Source organism: Physcomitrium patens, chromosome 23 (assembly GCF_059467195.1).
Source record: "Physcomitrium patens ecotype Gransden chromosome 23, ASM5946719v1, whole genome shotgun sequence".
NCBI lineage: Eukaryota > Viridiplantae > Streptophyta > Bryopsida > Funariales > Funariaceae > Physcomitrium > Physcomitrium patens.
In genome coordinates this window covers 11,998,298-12,016,289 of record NC_143432.1, presented here as the reverse complement: position 1 = coordinate 12,016,289, position 17,992 = coordinate 11,998,298, and the positions used below count along the sequence as shown (strand labels likewise).

Here is a 17,992-nt window from a genome sequence, read left to right as displayed (position 1 = left end):
TCAATGACATTGCTAGAAGTGACCTCGCCATTGCAACCGTTGGATTCTCTAATCTCCAAGTTGTGCTTCCCTTTCTCAAAGATAATATCAAGAATAGAACAACGCATACGAAACGTGGACGACCAGGTCCAAAAATGTCCTGACGAACACGAGAAAAGAAAGAATCTCCTCGTCCACGCTTCATATGCGCTCTTTCTACTCCTCATAACTGCTCGTCCACGCTTCCAAGCGGCTCTCCAAATTTCCACCAGGCATCATCGATTAGCCTGGGTATGAGCGAGGCCCTGGAAGATCATCCAGCACCATCACCTCCCGCACCAGCCAGTCATGTCTAGTTCCGACATTTGCACCCACAAAACCGTATATGACAAAAGTTGATGTTGACATAGTTTTGAATGTAAAGAGATTGAAACACCTATTCACACACAATGGCAACCCTCTCAAGGTCTGTCATCATAAATGGGACTAGGGAGCATATATTTAATATGTTAGCAGAACCACAATACTTTCGCGATGTCATGGCAAATAAAATACAGCAGACTATTTTCTCTATAACATTCTCATACACACACCTTCACACACATTATCAAACCCAGAATGGTCAAGCAGGGTGCAAGAACAACCTTAGTGAAGAATACTCCCCAAGCAACCCATATAAAAACAAAAGAAAAATCGTGACCTATATCGCCTAGCCTAACAATATATAACCGGCTATGGAAACAATGCAAGTCAATGAAGTGGACTATCCAAGCCTACACCAACCCTACTGCAATGACCGTGGCATGCACCCTTGCTCAACAATCCAGCAACTCCCAAGCACATGACTAACAAAGATGATGAGTAGATGCAGCACTCAATGACATTGCTAGAAATGACCTCGCCATTGCAGCCGTTGGGTTCTCTAATCTCCAAGTTGTGCTTCCCTTTCTCGAAGATAATATCAGGAATAGAACAGCGCATACGAAACGTGGACGACCAGGTCCAAAAATGCCCTGACGAACACGAAAAAAGAAAGAATCTCCTCGTCCACGCTTCGTATGCGCTCTTTCTACTCCTCGTAACTGCTCCTCCACGCTTCCATGCGGCTCTTTTCAAATTTCCACTGGGCATCATCCACTCTCGTGCACAGTCCAATGCAATAAGCAACTAACGGCCAAATCTACTTATGAATATATTCAAGAATAAAAAGGTCCATAATTTGGTGAGTAAATCCAAGTGGAGGAAATAGCACGCAGATTGCAACAGTACCCATTTTTGTAATCGTCGGCCATTGCTAAGAGGCTCCTAAGCATGTTCAAACTATTTGCAAGATCGAAGTCAGAGTATACAAGTTGACTAACCTCTTAAACCTTAGAGGCACCAAACCCAAAAACCAATGTGCCAGCAAGAATCAGCCGCGCAGGCACACTATGTCTGCAAGAGCTCTTGTGAACCTTCGATGCATTCGGGAACAAGAAGCGGGAATAACGATGAGGGCAAGGTACTTTTCACTTTCTACAAATTGTTCATATTTGTGTGTCTTTACCAATGCCTTGGTATACAATATCACTTCATGAGTTTTGAATAAGTTTAATATGACCATATATTGTAATTAAATATATTTAAAAAATATACCATAAATAATTATACAATAGTCTAATGTAATATTGTAAAGTTTATCATGCTAAATTACAATCAAGCACAATCATCATTGTTACAAGCACCAAGGTGGAAAACATCAATGGCAACAGTTAAGAATTATAATGTTTATGTCTTTTAATGATATTGAGATATATTTAGGAAATTGTTGGTGTTACATCTCTAATTTATATTGCTACATCCCACAAAACCTCCTTGCATACAATTAGCTAATTATATGTCTCTTTCTTTTTCTGTTGTGTGTTTTTTCCTTTCCTTGCTTTAAGAATGGGTGGTGGTTGAAAGAAAGATAACAAATACTTTATGAAAAACAAGTTCCACATTGTTTTAATAAAAATAGATAAATTTTCTTTAAAACTATAGAAGTCATTTTTCTTATTTGATTGCCAAAAATATAAAATACTTATAATTTGATTTATTCTATTTTTGGGTCAATATCATAGTTAAATATTGGGCTGCCAAATCGAACTTTTTTCTTATATTGTTGTAGCATTTAGCATGTTTTTGAAGCAAAACATGTAAAATTAGGATTTTTTTTTTTTAATTTTTTTATATTCGAAATTCATTATATTCACTTCAATCCTTTTTTAAAATTTGATGCATTTTAAGATTTCTGTTTTTTCTTTTTTTAAATGTTTTATGAGTAGAACTAGAGTAGTCTAAAGAATTTTGAACATAACATTAAAAATTATTTAAGTGTAGATATTAAGTTTTTATTGTGATGATTTTAATCAAAATAAATTATTATTTTTTTTTACAAGTTTTTTTTTTTTTTTTTTTTTTTTTTTTTTAGGTTCTTTTTATTGGATATGACTCATGAATGAGACTTCATAATTTATTGAATTTTAAAGGTGTTTTTTTAGTTGCAGGTTTAAATTTATCAATTATTTTAAATTAATTTTGTTTGTTTAATATTTAAACAATATTAATTTAAGCATATTTTGTTTATTATATTTTATTTATAAAATATTAATTTAAAATTCTTGATTTATACATAGAATAAAAAGCATATTTTAATAATAAATTGAACATAAACTCATAAATATAAAATCTTCACTTTATAGATTTTTATAATTTAGGACATCTTTATCACCTTCAAAAAGAATATTATAGTTTTAAAAATCATTTCAATTCTTGAAATTATTGTTTTATGTAATAATTGGACCTTTTTAATTCAGAATAATACACTTCATACAAAACATTTGTTCTTAAATAATAATAAAAGTTTTCTAATATTGTTATTTAAAAAAAACTGCAATTCTTATAGAAATTGAGTTTGGGGGCTGTACAAGCATGATATATTTTGTTTTACTTTTGAGCAAGAACTGTTATCAATGGGTCCTACAATGCATCTTTTCTTATCAAAATACATACTTAGAGTTGTTTGGCCTTTAAGTTACTTTCCAAAATGAAGTCACATCAATTGTAGAATTATACATTTGTTGTTTTTGAAAATCATTTGGTTGAGAAAGCAAAGGAGCTAATAGTAGAGTGCTGCAGAAACAGGAAACAAAAAACAAAATAACAACCAATTTTCAACATTGGTTCAAGTCATTTCACCCAAGCAACATCCACAAGCACATGACAGAGGAACATCCTATGAATTTCTAAGAATATAATGATGTTGGATGGCATAAAAAATAATCTTCCTATGTTTTCTTAACATTCTTTTCACAAAGTGTAATAGATGTTTATTTTGAACAAAGTATTTTTGAAAGTTTAAAGCATTACCTAGCAATCTTAAAATCAGCATGGTAGCCAATGGGCTAGAAGTCTCTCAATGAAGAGGACAAAGCAATTGACTTACGCAATGCTGCACTTCAAACAATACCATTCACTTCAAAAAGTAGTCACACATTTTCACTATGAGAGGAAATAAACTTTATTTTGCTCTATTTTGATTTACCAAATTTAAATGCACTAATTTCCAATAATGTTGTTCATGTCTTTTATTAGTGGATTTCTTCTATTTTATATTACTTAGTATAGGACAAGTATAACAACATCCTATATCAGAAAGGCTTGGTAATAATGTATACATTAATGTAATTGCATAATTCTGAAAAACTATTATTATGTCTCGATGTTGTAAATAGAAAACGTCTGTAGTATAAGTTCATAACATTGAATAATATGTATATAATCCCTTTATTTCTTAGTGTAATAAACTAATATTTAACTTGATGGTCATAGAATTCATATACTTGCAAAAGCAGTGCACCACCCATAGTGTATTTGACACTTTAATGTAGATATGCAAGAAAAAGCTATGTCCATATGTTACCCATTCATAATATTTTATAAGTGTTGGTCATCTATGTAGTACAAGTCTAGGGGTAGTTCTACAGAAGCCATGTACATTTTCACCCCACAAAATATATTAGTTTGCTTTACTTAGGACATAATCTTTTGCAAAGTCTGCAATATGAGATATTGTTGGTTTACTGTGTGTCACGATATTTTAACAACTTTCTAAGTTTTTCTTTGTATGTCAATGTATGTATGTTCTCTACTAATATATTTATTTTTGAACTGGAATTTAGACTTTGTAAAACCTCTCACCAAAATACAATGTACAATGATATATCATTGTAATAATAATATCAATGTTTAAGCATGATAATATTTGTATCTTCAATTTTATACAAATATTTATGTTCAGAATGTTTTTTCCTCTCTTTATCTACTTCTCCTATAGGGTATGTGTGTACATACATATACACACAAAAAAGATTTGATCAAATATGCCACCTAAAACCAAAAACATTTTCATTCATCACATACTATATTATAGCTACTCTAAACTTCGTATTTAAAAATATCAAGTAGAAACATAACATAAAGCGACGAGAAAATAAGAGCCTTCCAATTTCTCATTTTGAAATTAGTATTCTATGTGGAGAAAAAAACCCTTTTTTCATCTACAAAAGAATAGATCTCGCCAAACACTTCAATAGAGTTCTGCCCTAAGAAGGAATACTTTCAGAACTTCACAAATACTTTGAATAGCCGTTTGCACAATTCAACCAGCAAGAATACATGCAAACATAGCTTGCCCCAATTCATAGTGTGTACAATCCACGAACCGTTCACTAACTGTCTCGTACAGCTTGATGTCTCCGTTCCTCTATGATGGTTACATCCTACGAGTTGATTTGTTATGCAAATCCTCCACCCACTCATTACGACTTTACTTTGTTAACTGTGACTTAAATCAAAGACCACTTGTAAAAAAGTTCTGTATGTTATGAATATGGATGATAACCCTCCTGACGATGCTTTACTAATGTTAAGCCACGCACCTCAGATCCCGTGCCCTCCGCTGCCTCAACGTAGTCACTTGAATGAGAATAGTACGATTGCATTAGCTCAATACGTTTACTACTTTCAATGTCAGCGAAAAAACACATCACTCGTGAGAGCACTCAATGTGGCCTACTACAATGTCAGAACTTAAAGCCAGAAGTTTCCTGGCGTGTCAATGCTAAGGATTGCTACATATGCAATGCACATGAAAAGGATCACTGAACTAAAAGAGGATAATTTCAAGAAACTTAACACAAGAATTTTGACATATTTACAGTTCAGACAGCTGAAAGCGACAAGCTGTTTACCTGGAAGACCTACCTAAAAGGTACATGACCCTTAACTAACCAGGAGTGGAATTAGGACTAAAACGCTAAATTTCAAGACGCTACTGAATGAGCCAGTAAAGATTGACTCCATGATCAGAGCTAAGCAGTCACAGACTGCGTCCTACGATGCCAAACATCCTTTTTTAAGGAACCATCGTCGTGTCAAAACCTGCCAGCTGAAAAATAGCAAAATGGAGGCTAACAAAATGGTGTTCCAAGAATAAGAAAACCTACCAAATGACACATGTGGCAACTACACAATCTTTCAGAAAAAATGAGCTAAGCATCAAGGAAAGACTGATAGCATCACCCTTCCCTCTCACCCCACAAAACCCTATTCACAAGCCAACTTCGTATCAAAGCTGCTCAGACAGATTGCAAACGCCTGAAAAGCGCTCAAAGGGTACCGGTAATCCATCGTAAACATGTCCTTCCCGATCTTCCCGAACTGCAGCAGCACCTTGTCGTGGTCCGATCCCGAACTCGTCGGTGCTGGTGTCGCTGCACCTGCTCCACCTCCACCTCCCGTTGCTGCTGCCGCCTCACCCGCCGTCGTACTCGTCGTCGTCGACGATGTCGTCGCAGCCACCAGCTGGAAGTTCTTCACAGACGCCACCGTCACCCTTCCCCGAAAGTTCAAGCACCAGCACTGCAGCTGCTCGTGCCATCGCGGTGCCTTGTTCTTCAACACCAACGGCTCCTCCTTGCACAGCACTCCCGATACCAGCTCGCTGCTTTCCAACGCGCTGCTGTCCACCACCGCCGCTTTCGACCGCGGAGACAGAAGTATGCTCGAGTACGGAACGTGCGCCTCCTCCAACCCGCATGACGTGAACTCTGTTGGTGTCGGGGCGCTGCCTCCGGACGCCATCGCCGACGCTGGTATTGAGTGCATCGTACACTGCATCCGTCTCGGGCCTCGCGTGCCCAGCACATTCAACTCGTAGGCTATGTGCGCTACGTTGTAGCTCCCACAATGTACGCGTGATGTCAGCTGCTTCGATCCCATACGCCGAGTGCCACGGTTGGACGCTACCACACCACTGTGGGGAGGCTGACTGTCGTAGATTGTGAATTTCGTGCCCAGGAAATTCGATCTACCAGTAAACGGGTAAATCGCACAACCAGTTAATAAGACACACGTTGACATATCAAGCAAATGTTCTCTTGTTTTTCTATGTGAAAGAAACTGAAATTAAGGACATACTGTGTCTGAGAGGAGAGACATAGGTCAAGAGATTGATAGTGCGCGTTCCCATGTCTAGAATGAACTTGTGAACAGTGAAATGAAATAGGATGGTCCTGACAGGCTTCTTAAGAAAACCGAGTTCTGACAGTATCGAAGCTCAGCTATCAGATCAGTGTAGAGTCCAATTCAAGGTTCCAAAATTATTCAAATAGTAAAATGGAGCAAATGCTAACAAGAATGACTACCTGAGTTTCCCAACATATGTGTTACTTCCTCTAGACATATTTTCTTGATTGAGTGAAATTATATAATCAGTACTGGTAGCCCTTCGAAACTTTCGAGCCGCTAGTAGAAATTTTCCATTTTCCACAAGAGCTGCAAGAACGCGCCCAAAATCTAAGTTAGTAAGAAAAAAATACTTCTTTCCACCACAAAGTAGCTGTACACACACTTTCTGTGCAGAACGTAAGAATTAAGATCACTATTGACACCCAAAATCAGAACGTGGCAGCTCAGACCTACTTACAGCCCTATAATTAAGGATGTGTGACAGAGTATTATCATGTTTGACAATACGACGTAATTTATCAACCATACTATCCGCAATATGTCCACACCATTCTAAAGCCCGTTAAGTCAAATCAATGCGCACAAGCACATCCGTCATGATTGAATATCACAAAACAAATAAGTAAGACTAGCAGCAAAAACTACACTGATATTCACAATCTATCCGATGCACTGAATCTTTCCCAAGGGAAAGAACTACACTCGACAACTCAAACGACGCACATTCGGCAAATTCGGCAAACGAGGAAACATTTGCAACGTTCGATTATTCCGATCAAAGAAAAGAACCCAGAACAATCCCTGAAATACATTAGGGAAGCTACGGGAACGAAAACTCACAGGGAGGAAGACCAAGAAAAAGCTGGTACGTGGAAGTAGTCCTGTCCCGCTTTATGAAGCATTGTACAGTGTTTTCTCGAGGCCCGGGCTGCAACAGGCAAAGAAAAACGACGCTAAGAAAATTGAAAAGCGTATCAGAGACAGACGTTAGTGACATGCTTGAAAACTACGCATTAAAAAAAAAAAAAAAAAAAAAAAAAAAAAACAGATTATCAATCAAACTGTCTAAGGCATTGTCAACATATCCACAGTCATCCCTCACTCTTCACACACTTTTTCCTCTCTCTATTCCTCTCTCTCTCACACACCTGCTTCAACGCGATCGGAAATGTCAACCGCCCTGACTGTTCCGGCGTCCGCACCAGCTCCTTCGTTATCTCCCTCCACGAGCTGCACACCGCTGCGCACGCCACCACGTGCTTCCGGCTCGGCCACGCGTTCTCGCTCGCCTCCACTCTCTGTATCACATCCCGCAGCAGCTCCGGCGGCATGTTCGCCCAGCAGCTCTGCTCCACCACTGGCTCCGCCCGCAGCTGCGACTCGTCCAGCACCATCCCACTCGACCTCCCCTTGTGGTGGTGCGGAAACTTCAGCTCGAAACTCCGCCGCGATATGTTCCCTATCCCGCCCTTCATCTCCTGAAACTCCCGTATCAGGCTCTTCAGCGGCATCATTGACGACCCACCCCCCCTCTGCCCCGACATGCTCCACCTCCGCAACCGCCCTCCCGACCACCTCACCTCACACCAGATTCCCTCCAACGCTCTCTTCACCAGAATCACCCACACCCTCAGCCATCCACGCAGACCACGCGCCGTCAAACACCCGTTGGCCACCATCCATGCCTCATTGCAAGCACCTCCACCCTACTATCCTCTCCGCACCGCTACCTTCACACTTCACGCGCAATCACAAACTCCCCAACCACGACAACCAAAACTCGATCACGATCTCCCACAACGAACCATCATGTCCGGGAGTAAATAACCCCGACGAATTTCTGCAGAAACATTTTCAAAAGTGGGTCACCCTCGTTCTCCGCTCATCAAACTGCAACCCTCTAGGGTTTTCCAATCTTCCAACACAATATGCTCCTGCTTCAAGCTCCGATGGCCCGCAAAATCAACTTGTGAGAAAAGAATAAGGGATTCGGTGCCCGTACGCGGTGCTGTCCTTTCCAGAGATCTGCATCGGCATCAAGCCTTTAGAACCTTCGATGTGACATATTTAGGCGTGCCACACGCACACACGCCTCTGGTATCTGCACTGGTGTAAGCGAAATCCAAAAGCTAGAGCAGTATCCACGCTTTTGTTCACAAATATGCGCGCACCACTGTCTCAACCTTATAACTACAACCAGCAACAAATTTCACAGCATTGAGCGTATGCTATAGCTCCGACGCTGCACCATAATAGGTGATCCGAATCCAGCCCCAAGATTCACTTCCTTTCAAACCCTCGCTGCTCTTCCGCACCAAATTTGAGCGTCCATCGACGCTGTTTACCATGCCAAGCTATGCCAAAGACAAGTACAACAAACACACAGCCACGAGCACCACCCTAAATCGCCGCCAAATCTCCCTCCCACATTCTGCAACATATTCCTTTGCATCCCTATCCGCCGTTAACTGCCCTCAGACACGCCCCGATTGTTTCGCGTGCTGTTGCCAAAAGAACATCTGGTTCTACCGCTATAGAAGGAACTGACGCTCTCGGAACTACTCGAGAGAAATCCACACGACGAGCTGAGGCAAGCTTCGAAGCAAACGGAGTTGCAAAGCCGGGCGAGAGAGATGGCAGAAGCAAAGCGAAGAAGAAGCGGCAGCGTTACTCGAAGACTTGGGCATGGCAAGTAAGTCCAAGGCCTATCTCCTGCCACTTGCCATTATGGCTTTACACGCTTTGGTCCCGTAACCGCGGCTCGCATGGAACCCACGGTGAATTGCGCGGTTCTCCCCACCCCCCCCCCCTCCCCCGGGTCGCCCTCCACCGAAAACATTCTAAAGATAAAATCCATCGTGCGCACTTGGAAAGCAAAACCAATCTCATTCCTACGTGGAGCTGACGTGGCATGGTCCCCTGGATTGTGAAGAGGAGATTACAGGACGCTCTACAATACAATGCTAAGTGTGTTTTGTTTTTTTAAAGTTATATGTAATTCTCCATACCATCCATTGTAGGCTCAACTCTCTTTGGATTCCAGGCAGAACATGCAAGGGACCAAACCCTAACAACCCCCAAATTTCAAATCACTGGTTTCTTTTTTGTTTTGTCAGTGGATTGTATCTTAAAACTTGAACAACACCATGAAAGATGAAATTTTGAGGCATTCATCTGATACACTCGGTTGTTTTGTTTGCAACTATCTCTTTATTCCATGGTGGGTCATGAGGTGGTCAACTTCCAATCTGTTCCCAGCATGGCTACAAAGATGAGCAGTTCTGGTGTGTTTGCCACTGAGCAGGCTCTTTTCACCATTTGAGCAGCTTGTAGGGCCAGCCATAGTAACTGTGGTCATTATGGGGTTAAGAAAAAGGTGGAGGCTTTTGAGGGATTTCTTTAGAAGGTGTGGTCTTAAAACATAATTTTATTGACCTCAAACCAGTTATGGGTTTTTCTTAATCTCATTTACTCCTGATGCAGGTTTCAAACAGTAAAAATAAATGAAAAAAAGTTGATATCAGAGTTTTGCATGTTCATTTGCAGCTTCAATTTTTCACCTATTCATTATGATACAACTTTTTTGTGTTAAATGCTGATTTGACAATGACATTGCACTAGCAACACATTACTCTTTTAAACAACAACCTTTTGATCATCAAAATTTGGAACAAAAGAAAACATATATAGATACATACATAAACACATGTGTGTGTGAGTGTGTCTGTGTGTGTGTATGCCCTGTCGTACAAGTGTTTTTATAGTGATAGAAAGTTAATTCATGGTAAATTTATCTTTCTTGAAATAATAGAAGTTCAATATACATTAGGACAAGATTCAAAAAAATAAGGATGCTCCCATTCTATTTGTATGATGATTCAAATTCTAGCATGCTTGTTTTTATATGCAATCTAAACACCCAACAATTCTAGAAAGAATCTTGAGTCTTAGTACTTATGATTATTTAATTTCCATGGAATGTTTGATGTAGTCAAAAGTTGTGAAAACCCTTGCAAGATCCTTGCTAAATGCCACATAATAATAAGTTTGACTTGGCAGCAAGAGTTGTTTCATTCAAACATTTTATTTTATCATTTTTTTGAATATTCAAACCTTTGCAGTCATGTATTGTGTAATGAAAGGCATTTGAAGGACAGTTTGAGGGATGGAGCAATGCAACACGTTTGTCTTTTTTCCCAGTCCATCCTTTCTTTATGTTTCCTTATCTTTGGCTTTACTTTTTGGCTCTTTTTTTCCTCTCCCAGTTACAAAATGTATGGTACATAGCTAAATCTTTTTGTGGCATATATGGACCTGCTTCCAATGTCCAGTCATGTGTCATTGGGGAATTCAAATTTCAAAAAAATTCCAAGTCATGTGTCATTGGGGGGGGGGGGACCAGTTTTCAAACCATCACCTCAGCTCAACCTATTTTCTGTGCCTAATTGGCATCATTGAAAGTGCCCTCATATCCTCTGCATTTCAAGTTCAAAATTTCTGGTTGCCCATATTTCCATGTCTCCAACCTTGACAAACAAAAAAAAAAAGGAAAAAAGGTAAAGGATAAAACATAGAAGAAAATAAAAGAAAGTAAGTAAATGGGCAAGAAAAAGATAAAAATTAGTGAGATTGTATGCATGTATATATATTATCTGCACACACAATAATAAAACACAAATTAATGTTCAGTTAATGGAATTAAGGGATGGCTGTTTGTAAACAAGGGTTGTCAATTTGAGATTCTTCCTACCCATTAAATTTTAATCAATCATATATTTATAAAAAAAAAGGTTTTGGTACGCATATATAAAATACATACTATTTTCATTATTATTAGTATCGTCAGTATTACCTTTATAAAATGTGTGTGTGGTCAATTTTGCAACCTAAAATGAGGATTTCGTTGTACGGAACTCAACTACAATTTCAAATTTTGGTTTTTATTTATTTTTATGTATTTTTTATCTGCACTATGCTTGAAAAATGCCAATGATTGAGACTGCGGAGAATTGAAGAGAATATAACACAATGATCTGAAAAAAATGAAAGCCTGTGCGAATTCCATAAAATGTTCCTTCATGTAAGTTACACTTGTTTGCTCCTTCGATTCCGCACCTTGAGAAACGCTGTGGGAACAGAACCCAAGACCTCGTGGCGTGAGAGGAAATGAAATGGAAAGAACGAGAAAAGCAAGGAAAACGTCACAATAATCAGCTGTAAAGAAAAGACAAAAGCAATCGCGGGGACCGGTCACCGTGGACGCTTCCAAAGGGAGAGTCGTGCGAGGTGTGAACATAAGATGCGCACCCGAGAGGCTAGACAAAGCTGGACGAGGCTCCGATTCCCGCGCAATCCTCTCTATTTTGGGCACGAGCCTTGAATGTGCCACCTGAGCACAATGAATGAGTCGACGACTACTCAGGTGGCGCGTTGCCAATGGGCGGCGGTGGGTGAGCCTCATGGGAACACCGCATGCCCATCGCGGGGAACGGTGCTGACCTGGCCATAAGATTTACTGGTTCCTTTCACGAGGGAACTCAGTTCTCTGATCCCATTGGCTCAACCCAGTTGGGTAATATTGGTAATTTTGTTTCACCTCACGTTGTTAATTTCCATACCTATTTTAAAATATAAAATTTTCACACCTATGGATTGGATTTATGTATATTTTTTTTTGTTGGTAGTTGTTTAGTTGTTTGTCATACTCCATTGAAGACAATGCATGGAAGAATAGAATGCCTGTGGCCTCCAGGAAGCTCAAAACCATCAATGCCTCACTTAAAGGTTGGGCAAGTCATGTTTCATGAGGTTAACAAAAGAGGGGGGAGAGTGAGATTGCTTCTGACACATGGATTCCTTTATACATTTTGAAATACTTAATGGGGTCATGTGCAGGTTGTGCTAAGATTGAGAGGCAAGGCATTTTCGTTTTGGACAAACTTTATAACTTTGACAAGCTCTGTTCATACTAAAGCTTAGGAAATTGACAACCATGGGTGTAATGCACCACAGAAATAGCGAGTGAAAGATGGAAAGAATAACAAGTAAAGGATGAAGTGGCCCTCAAAAGTGACTTATGCCACAATAAGTTTGATTCCTTTTTATCATGTCATGTGTTGGTTCTAATGATCTTTCATGAAGGTGTTCATGATCCAAAATAATGTAACAAGCATGTATTTGACTATTTCCTCAAAGAATATGGAAAGAACTGGAAATGATTGAAATGCTTCAAACATCTTGTAATTTTTCATTATCTCATCCTTGACATACACATAGAACCGATTTCAATGGTGCTAAATACAATGATCACATGTGTATATAGGGACACTTGAAATACTTTGACTTTTTCCAATAAATAATAAAACATATATATACACACACATACATTTATACATACATACATACATACATACATACATACATATATATATATTAGTGAATTTTTGTGAAAGGTTCTCCTTGAGGACTCCAATGTTGAAAAGCTTGTTCAATGAGCATTTTCAAATAGATTGGGGAGTGACACATCTTTATTGTTTGCCCAGAAAAATGATTAACAGTGTTCAATTGTTGGGGCACAAGTCCAAATTATGGTATTAGTTTTAGGGGCCAACCAATAAGGCCTCTTGTGCAACACATGATGCACAGCAGACACATGGATGGATCCTTGTGAAGTCCATCACCTGTGATCAAATCATTTACAGTCCACATTCCTGCAATTTTACCATCATCAAATCATCTGAATAACATATAATTTATCCATCCACAAAATAATAACAATACTAATTTAAGCACAAATGTCATTTAGAAACACTAATAGTATGTTAATATGTGGATGGAAAGAATCTACATGTATAGTAGTAAAACTCACATTGTGTAATATGTCATACTATATATATATATATACACACATACACATATGTATGTATGTATGTATGTATGTATGTATGCATATCTACATATGAGAATTAATGAATGTTCTATTGCTGACCAGATCTTCAATTTTTGCAACTTGGGTTACTCAAAGAAAATAATTTTTTGCTTGGTGTTTTGAAGAGATTTGACTTGGCACAGGATTCAAGTATTGCTCGTGAAATTGAGAAGTACTATGACTGATAGATTTTTTAAACTTCAGTAAACTCAAGCTTCTTACTATCCATGCAGAAATAACAAACAGTGCAATAAATTGGTTATCATCAATCAATTCATTACTGTTGAACCTTTTACTCAATCACACAAAATACAGTATTTATTCACATGGAATCCTTCGCATTCTGAATATCCTTTTGGAAACAGCCAAACCGCATTTCGATAAAAAAATAAATAAATCCAGCAACTAAATTCCACCTGCCATGGTCACATATTTATTTATTTATTTCCACTTTGTCTTTTGTGAATGAAAATTCACATTGCAATCACAGTTTAAACCGAGGGAGCCAAGGAAGAGATCAGCGTCCGATCCGCCTCGTAAAGGGTGACGCGTTTCTAGACAAAGTAACCGTGCACAGATTGCGAGATTCCCTTCGCACATGGATTACGATGCTCATCAGCATCGCGGTTTTCCATCAGGGATGCAACTGGTCGGAGGGATCAGGTTCTCCGGAGTTTAGCACACCCGCACCAACGCTTTTCGCCGAACACTGCAGCGTACGGATGCATTCGAAACCGGGATGCGCAATCGAGTATGGGAGGGCACTTCACTTCTGGCGCCGTCCATGAGACGCTCTGACAACATAAGGGTGTCGTGGTGGAGATTGGTAGAGATGGGTGGAGGCATCGCCAGGCCCACGCCCTTGCAGCAAGTGGGTGCCGCGGCTGCACCGAGCCGTGATTCCAGCGCGACATTCAATATTCAGTCCATCGTCGTGAAGCTGTTCCACACCTCACCCCCATCTTCAGTTCTGGACTGATTGCGATGGCCTCTGATTTTGGAAGGAGAACCGTTGGCCCGAGGAACCCCCTGGCGGTGGTGTGCACAAGCTGGTTAGCCATGGTGGTGGGGTGTTGTTAGGATGGCGCTGCCTGGTCGCGCGTCTCCTCAGGTCAGCAGACAAGGACTCTGTAAACTGTCTTGTCACATTGGCCTTTGAGGTTGGTAAAGTAATATGTGGAAGCCACGGAAAGATCAAGACGTGATCGCCAAGGAGTGGACCGAACGAGTGGCTGTTTCCTGACTGGCTTTCAATGCTTGAACGATTCAAAAAGTTGTTCTGTTAAAATTGAATTGTTTGCGTCGGGCTCGACCTGTTGATTACGGCGTCTTTAGATCCTCACCAGGAAGACTTACTTGGGATCCTCTTAGACGTCAACAACATGCTTTGCTAGGTGCGTCGTCTGCAAATTCGACGACCGCCTAAAATCGAGTCTTCTTGTGTGAATAAAAGTGGGATAGTCTGTATTCTTCCCAGCTCCTTAACCACTAGTTTAAGATGTGTATCGCGTAATCGAAGAATTACTGATGGGATTTGTCTGCTGAAATCAGGTTTCTCCTGTTCAGAGAGTCACTAGAAGTATGAGTGCGGTACCGTTGAGTTGGCTAAACTTCACGTCCGTGCCCTCCCATCATTAAGACATGAACTAATACTCAATTTTTTCAATTATATCCAGAAGCAATGCAATGAAATGTGATTGGAGATGAACGTGCTTTGGCCCAGAAAAATGTATACCTGAAATGCAAAAGCAGGTGGTCACGTGCTTCAGACAGTTTTGACTATTCCGTCTTCTTGACGATGCATGTTGGAAAAATCAAGTAAGATCCGAAGTTAATGATTGTCGTGGTGCACTATTGCCTTTCAGTTCGAATAGATACTAATTCATGTATGAACAATGTTTGGTCTCGTGTTCTTTGTCTCTTGGCTTGACTTAACGCTTGCAGTGAGATATCGCTGCCCTTCCTGCCAGCCATGAAGATCTGTAGTACGACCACGGTTATTAGTCATCCATTCCCGAGCACTTGCAAGTCCGAATGGGCTCATATGGCTTTGAAAAGATGTATTCAAATGTTAGTGTATCTTGATGGAAATCATGCTGGCTTGTACGCATTCTGTTTGTTCTGTAATGCATGGCCGTCGCTTGTTGTATACCTGGTTGGTTCCAAATTTCTCTTTAGACTGTTCGAAGATCAAACAACTTTGTGCAGTATTTCATTTGTTGCTGTGGAATCATATAGCTATGGTGCTGAACATAATCGGTGACTAAGAATATGTAGCGTTTGTGTACAGGCCGCGAGGGTGGTGCCAGTGGTCTGACAAAATCGATGCCCCACTTTTCGAAAGGTGTAAGAGCCAGAATTGGCATGGCCTAAGACCTTGTTGGCTTGCTTACTCGTTGACAAGAGTTACACAGTCTGGGAAAGCTATGGGTTTGGGTTTAAACAAGATGGACCACCAATAACCTGCTAGTATTACTTTGCAGGCGGTTAAATAACCCTCGAAATGTCCACTGCAACAATTCAGATGGTATAAAAATGAGAAGAATAACATTGAGTTTGATGTTTAAAATTTTCTTACTAATAATTGCTAAGTATAATACAAAATATATTCTTCGAGGAGGACGACCTCACTGGTAGTAACTCCTTGAGGAGGTGCAAGAAGGCACAACTGTTCTAGATCTATTATAGTTATGCATGACAACTAATTATAACATTCTCTATTTATTCTAACACATTTGCTTAGTTGTTACGCATAGTCGATCATGGTTCATTTCCAACAATACCCAGTGATGGTAAGTGTTGAGTTATTTCAGACCAAAGAGTGCTTTGGTGAGAAGGTCTGTACGCATTGTTGCAGTAGGACAATACTGGAAGGAGAACTTCTTGAGGGCAGACAGTTGCCAAATGAAATGATATTTCATGACTATATGTTCAGTTTGGTTGTGAAACTTGGTGTGGTGTTGACGAGTGCCAATGCCGATAGATTGTCACAAAGAATTATTGGTAAAGCATTAAGGTCTTGATATAAATCATAAAAAGATGAAGCCATACTACCTAGGAGGTGGCGATGGCCACAACCATGTACTCTACTTTTGTGCTTGATAGGGCAATCAATTTTTGGCATGACAATCTTCAACTTATTGCTTCATGAGACATGATGTAGCTATATCTTGAGTTTGATTATAGCTTGTTGATGTCTTTGGTTCAATGTGAATTATTGAAGCCAAAAAGTAGTTTTATATTAGGATTTTAGCAATATTTGATGTGATAATCAAGTGTGCCTAGAATGTAACAAAATATATATTTGTAGGCAGTGATGTGGGCCAAACTTGGATTGTGCATATATTGGACAAGTAAACTAATCATGAATGCTAAGTTGAATTAGGAATACAAGTGTGCCTAATTGAAGGAGCCAAAAATATTAATATAAAAGAAGTTGAGATTAAATAGACGGTTGTTAATATAAAAGTAGTAGACTTTATTATTGGAGGGGTAGTTTGCAACAAAGAAATAAATACTTGGGACATAAGGTATTAAAACCGGTCAAGCTTTGTAGAATCCAAACTCCATGAACTTTTGCTTGATGTACAAAGTTTAGGTTATTTGCAACTATCTTTTAGCAATGTTCCAAGTAATATGAAGATTGAGCAAGTAGTATGCTTTATTAAGTTTTAAGAAGAAGAAGCAATTATGAAGCTAATTCTTATTATGTTGTAGGAGCGGGAGATCATTATAAGCAATTAATATATCATCTATGTTGAAGGTAAGAATGACAAAGAAAGATACATTGAGAAGATAATATATATTATCATTTTGTAACAGAATTGATAAAGCAAAGAGAACTAAAAAAAGTGTTAATTACTTTGTACTATTTCCTTAGGGATTGTTTCAATCTATATAAGAATTTGTGTGATTTAGATACTATTCTAAGACATAGAAATACAAAACTTTCACTCACTTATATATAAATCTCTTTATGAAGAAGGATATTGTTAATATATATTTGATAATTATTAATGTCTTGTTAGGCATAGAGAGTAAAGATAAGATATATATATATATATATATATATATATATATATATATATATATATATATATATATATATATATATATATATATATATTGAATTCAAATAATAAGGCTAAAGGTTTTGGTGAAGTCAAGGCTTAAAACTTGATTAAACTCTTTTATAATAAGCTGTGCTTTAAAATGATTGATAATGCTATTTGACTTAAGCTTGAATTTAAAGATCCATTGGCATGTGATTGAATGACATTTGGAAGGAAGTTTTGAGGAATTCTAGATATCACTTACTATGTAAAAATTAAATTCATCAAAAATTTCTTGTTGCTATTGTGCTAATTCTGATAGAAAAGAATACTTGCTAATATGTTTAGGATTCAAGAGGAACTATTAGTAGGTGGGCTTATTTGGTTGATTTTGGTTTAAGAAGAATAAGTGCCAAGGCCATAAATCTTGAAAAAAGAAATTTTTAATATACTCTTATGTCACTCAAAAGAACTAGAAAAT

At 38.7% G+C, this 17,992-nt stretch overlaps 1 protein-coding gene and 1 long non-coding RNA gene across 4 annotated transcripts; one reads left to right on the top strand and one right to left on the bottom strand.

The window, feature by feature from the left end:
- Nucleotides 1-5,163: 5,163 nt before the first annotated feature.
- On the bottom strand, nucleotides 5,164-9,231 carry LOC112275901 (tubby-like F-box protein 6). Its single transcript, XM_024506640.3, has 4 exons — nucleotides 7,680-9,231; nucleotides 7,372-7,459; nucleotides 6,708-6,837; nucleotides 5,164-6,370 (listed from the first exon to the last, which is right to left on the bottom strand). The coding sequence occupies exons 1-4, from the start codon at nucleotides 8,208-8,210 to the stop codon at nucleotides 5,608-5,610; spliced, it is 1,512 nt and encodes a 503-aa protein (XP_024362408.1). The 5' UTR covers nucleotides 8,211-9,231; the 3' UTR covers nucleotides 5,164-5,607.
- A 4,844-nt stretch (nucleotides 9,232-14,075) lies between these two features.
- Nucleotides 14,076-16,595, top strand: LOC149986572 (uncharacterized). Of its 3 annotated transcripts, XR_016500315.1 has the most exons (3): nucleotides 14,076-14,570; nucleotides 15,136-15,277; nucleotides 15,750-16,595. It is a non-coding gene; the product is annotated as an uncharacterized LOC149986572 (long non-coding RNA). The 3 variants fall into 3 exon arrangements; XR_016500316.1 differs by lacking the exons at nucleotides 15,136-15,277; nucleotides 15,750-16,595 and adding an exon at nucleotides 15,011-15,128; XR_016500314.1 differs by lacking the exon at nucleotides 15,136-15,277 and having other exon boundaries at nucleotides 14,077-14,570.
- The last annotated feature ends 1,397 nt before the right edge of the window (nucleotides 16,596-17,992 follow it).

Coding starts and splice junctions, on each gene's coding strand:
- LOC112275901 (XM_024506640.3), bottom strand. CDS start 8,210: ATGGTGGCCAACGGGTGTTTGACGGCGCGTGGTCTGCGTGGATGGCTG. Junction 7,460..7,679: donor TTCCGATCGCGTTGAAGCAG/GTGTGTGAGAGA, acceptor TGCCTGTTGCAG/CCCGGGCCTCGAGAAAACAC. Junction 6,838..7,371: donor TTTTCTTGGTCTTCCTCCCT/GTGAGTTTTCGT, acceptor GCGTTCTTGCAG/CTCTTGTGGAAAATGGAAAA.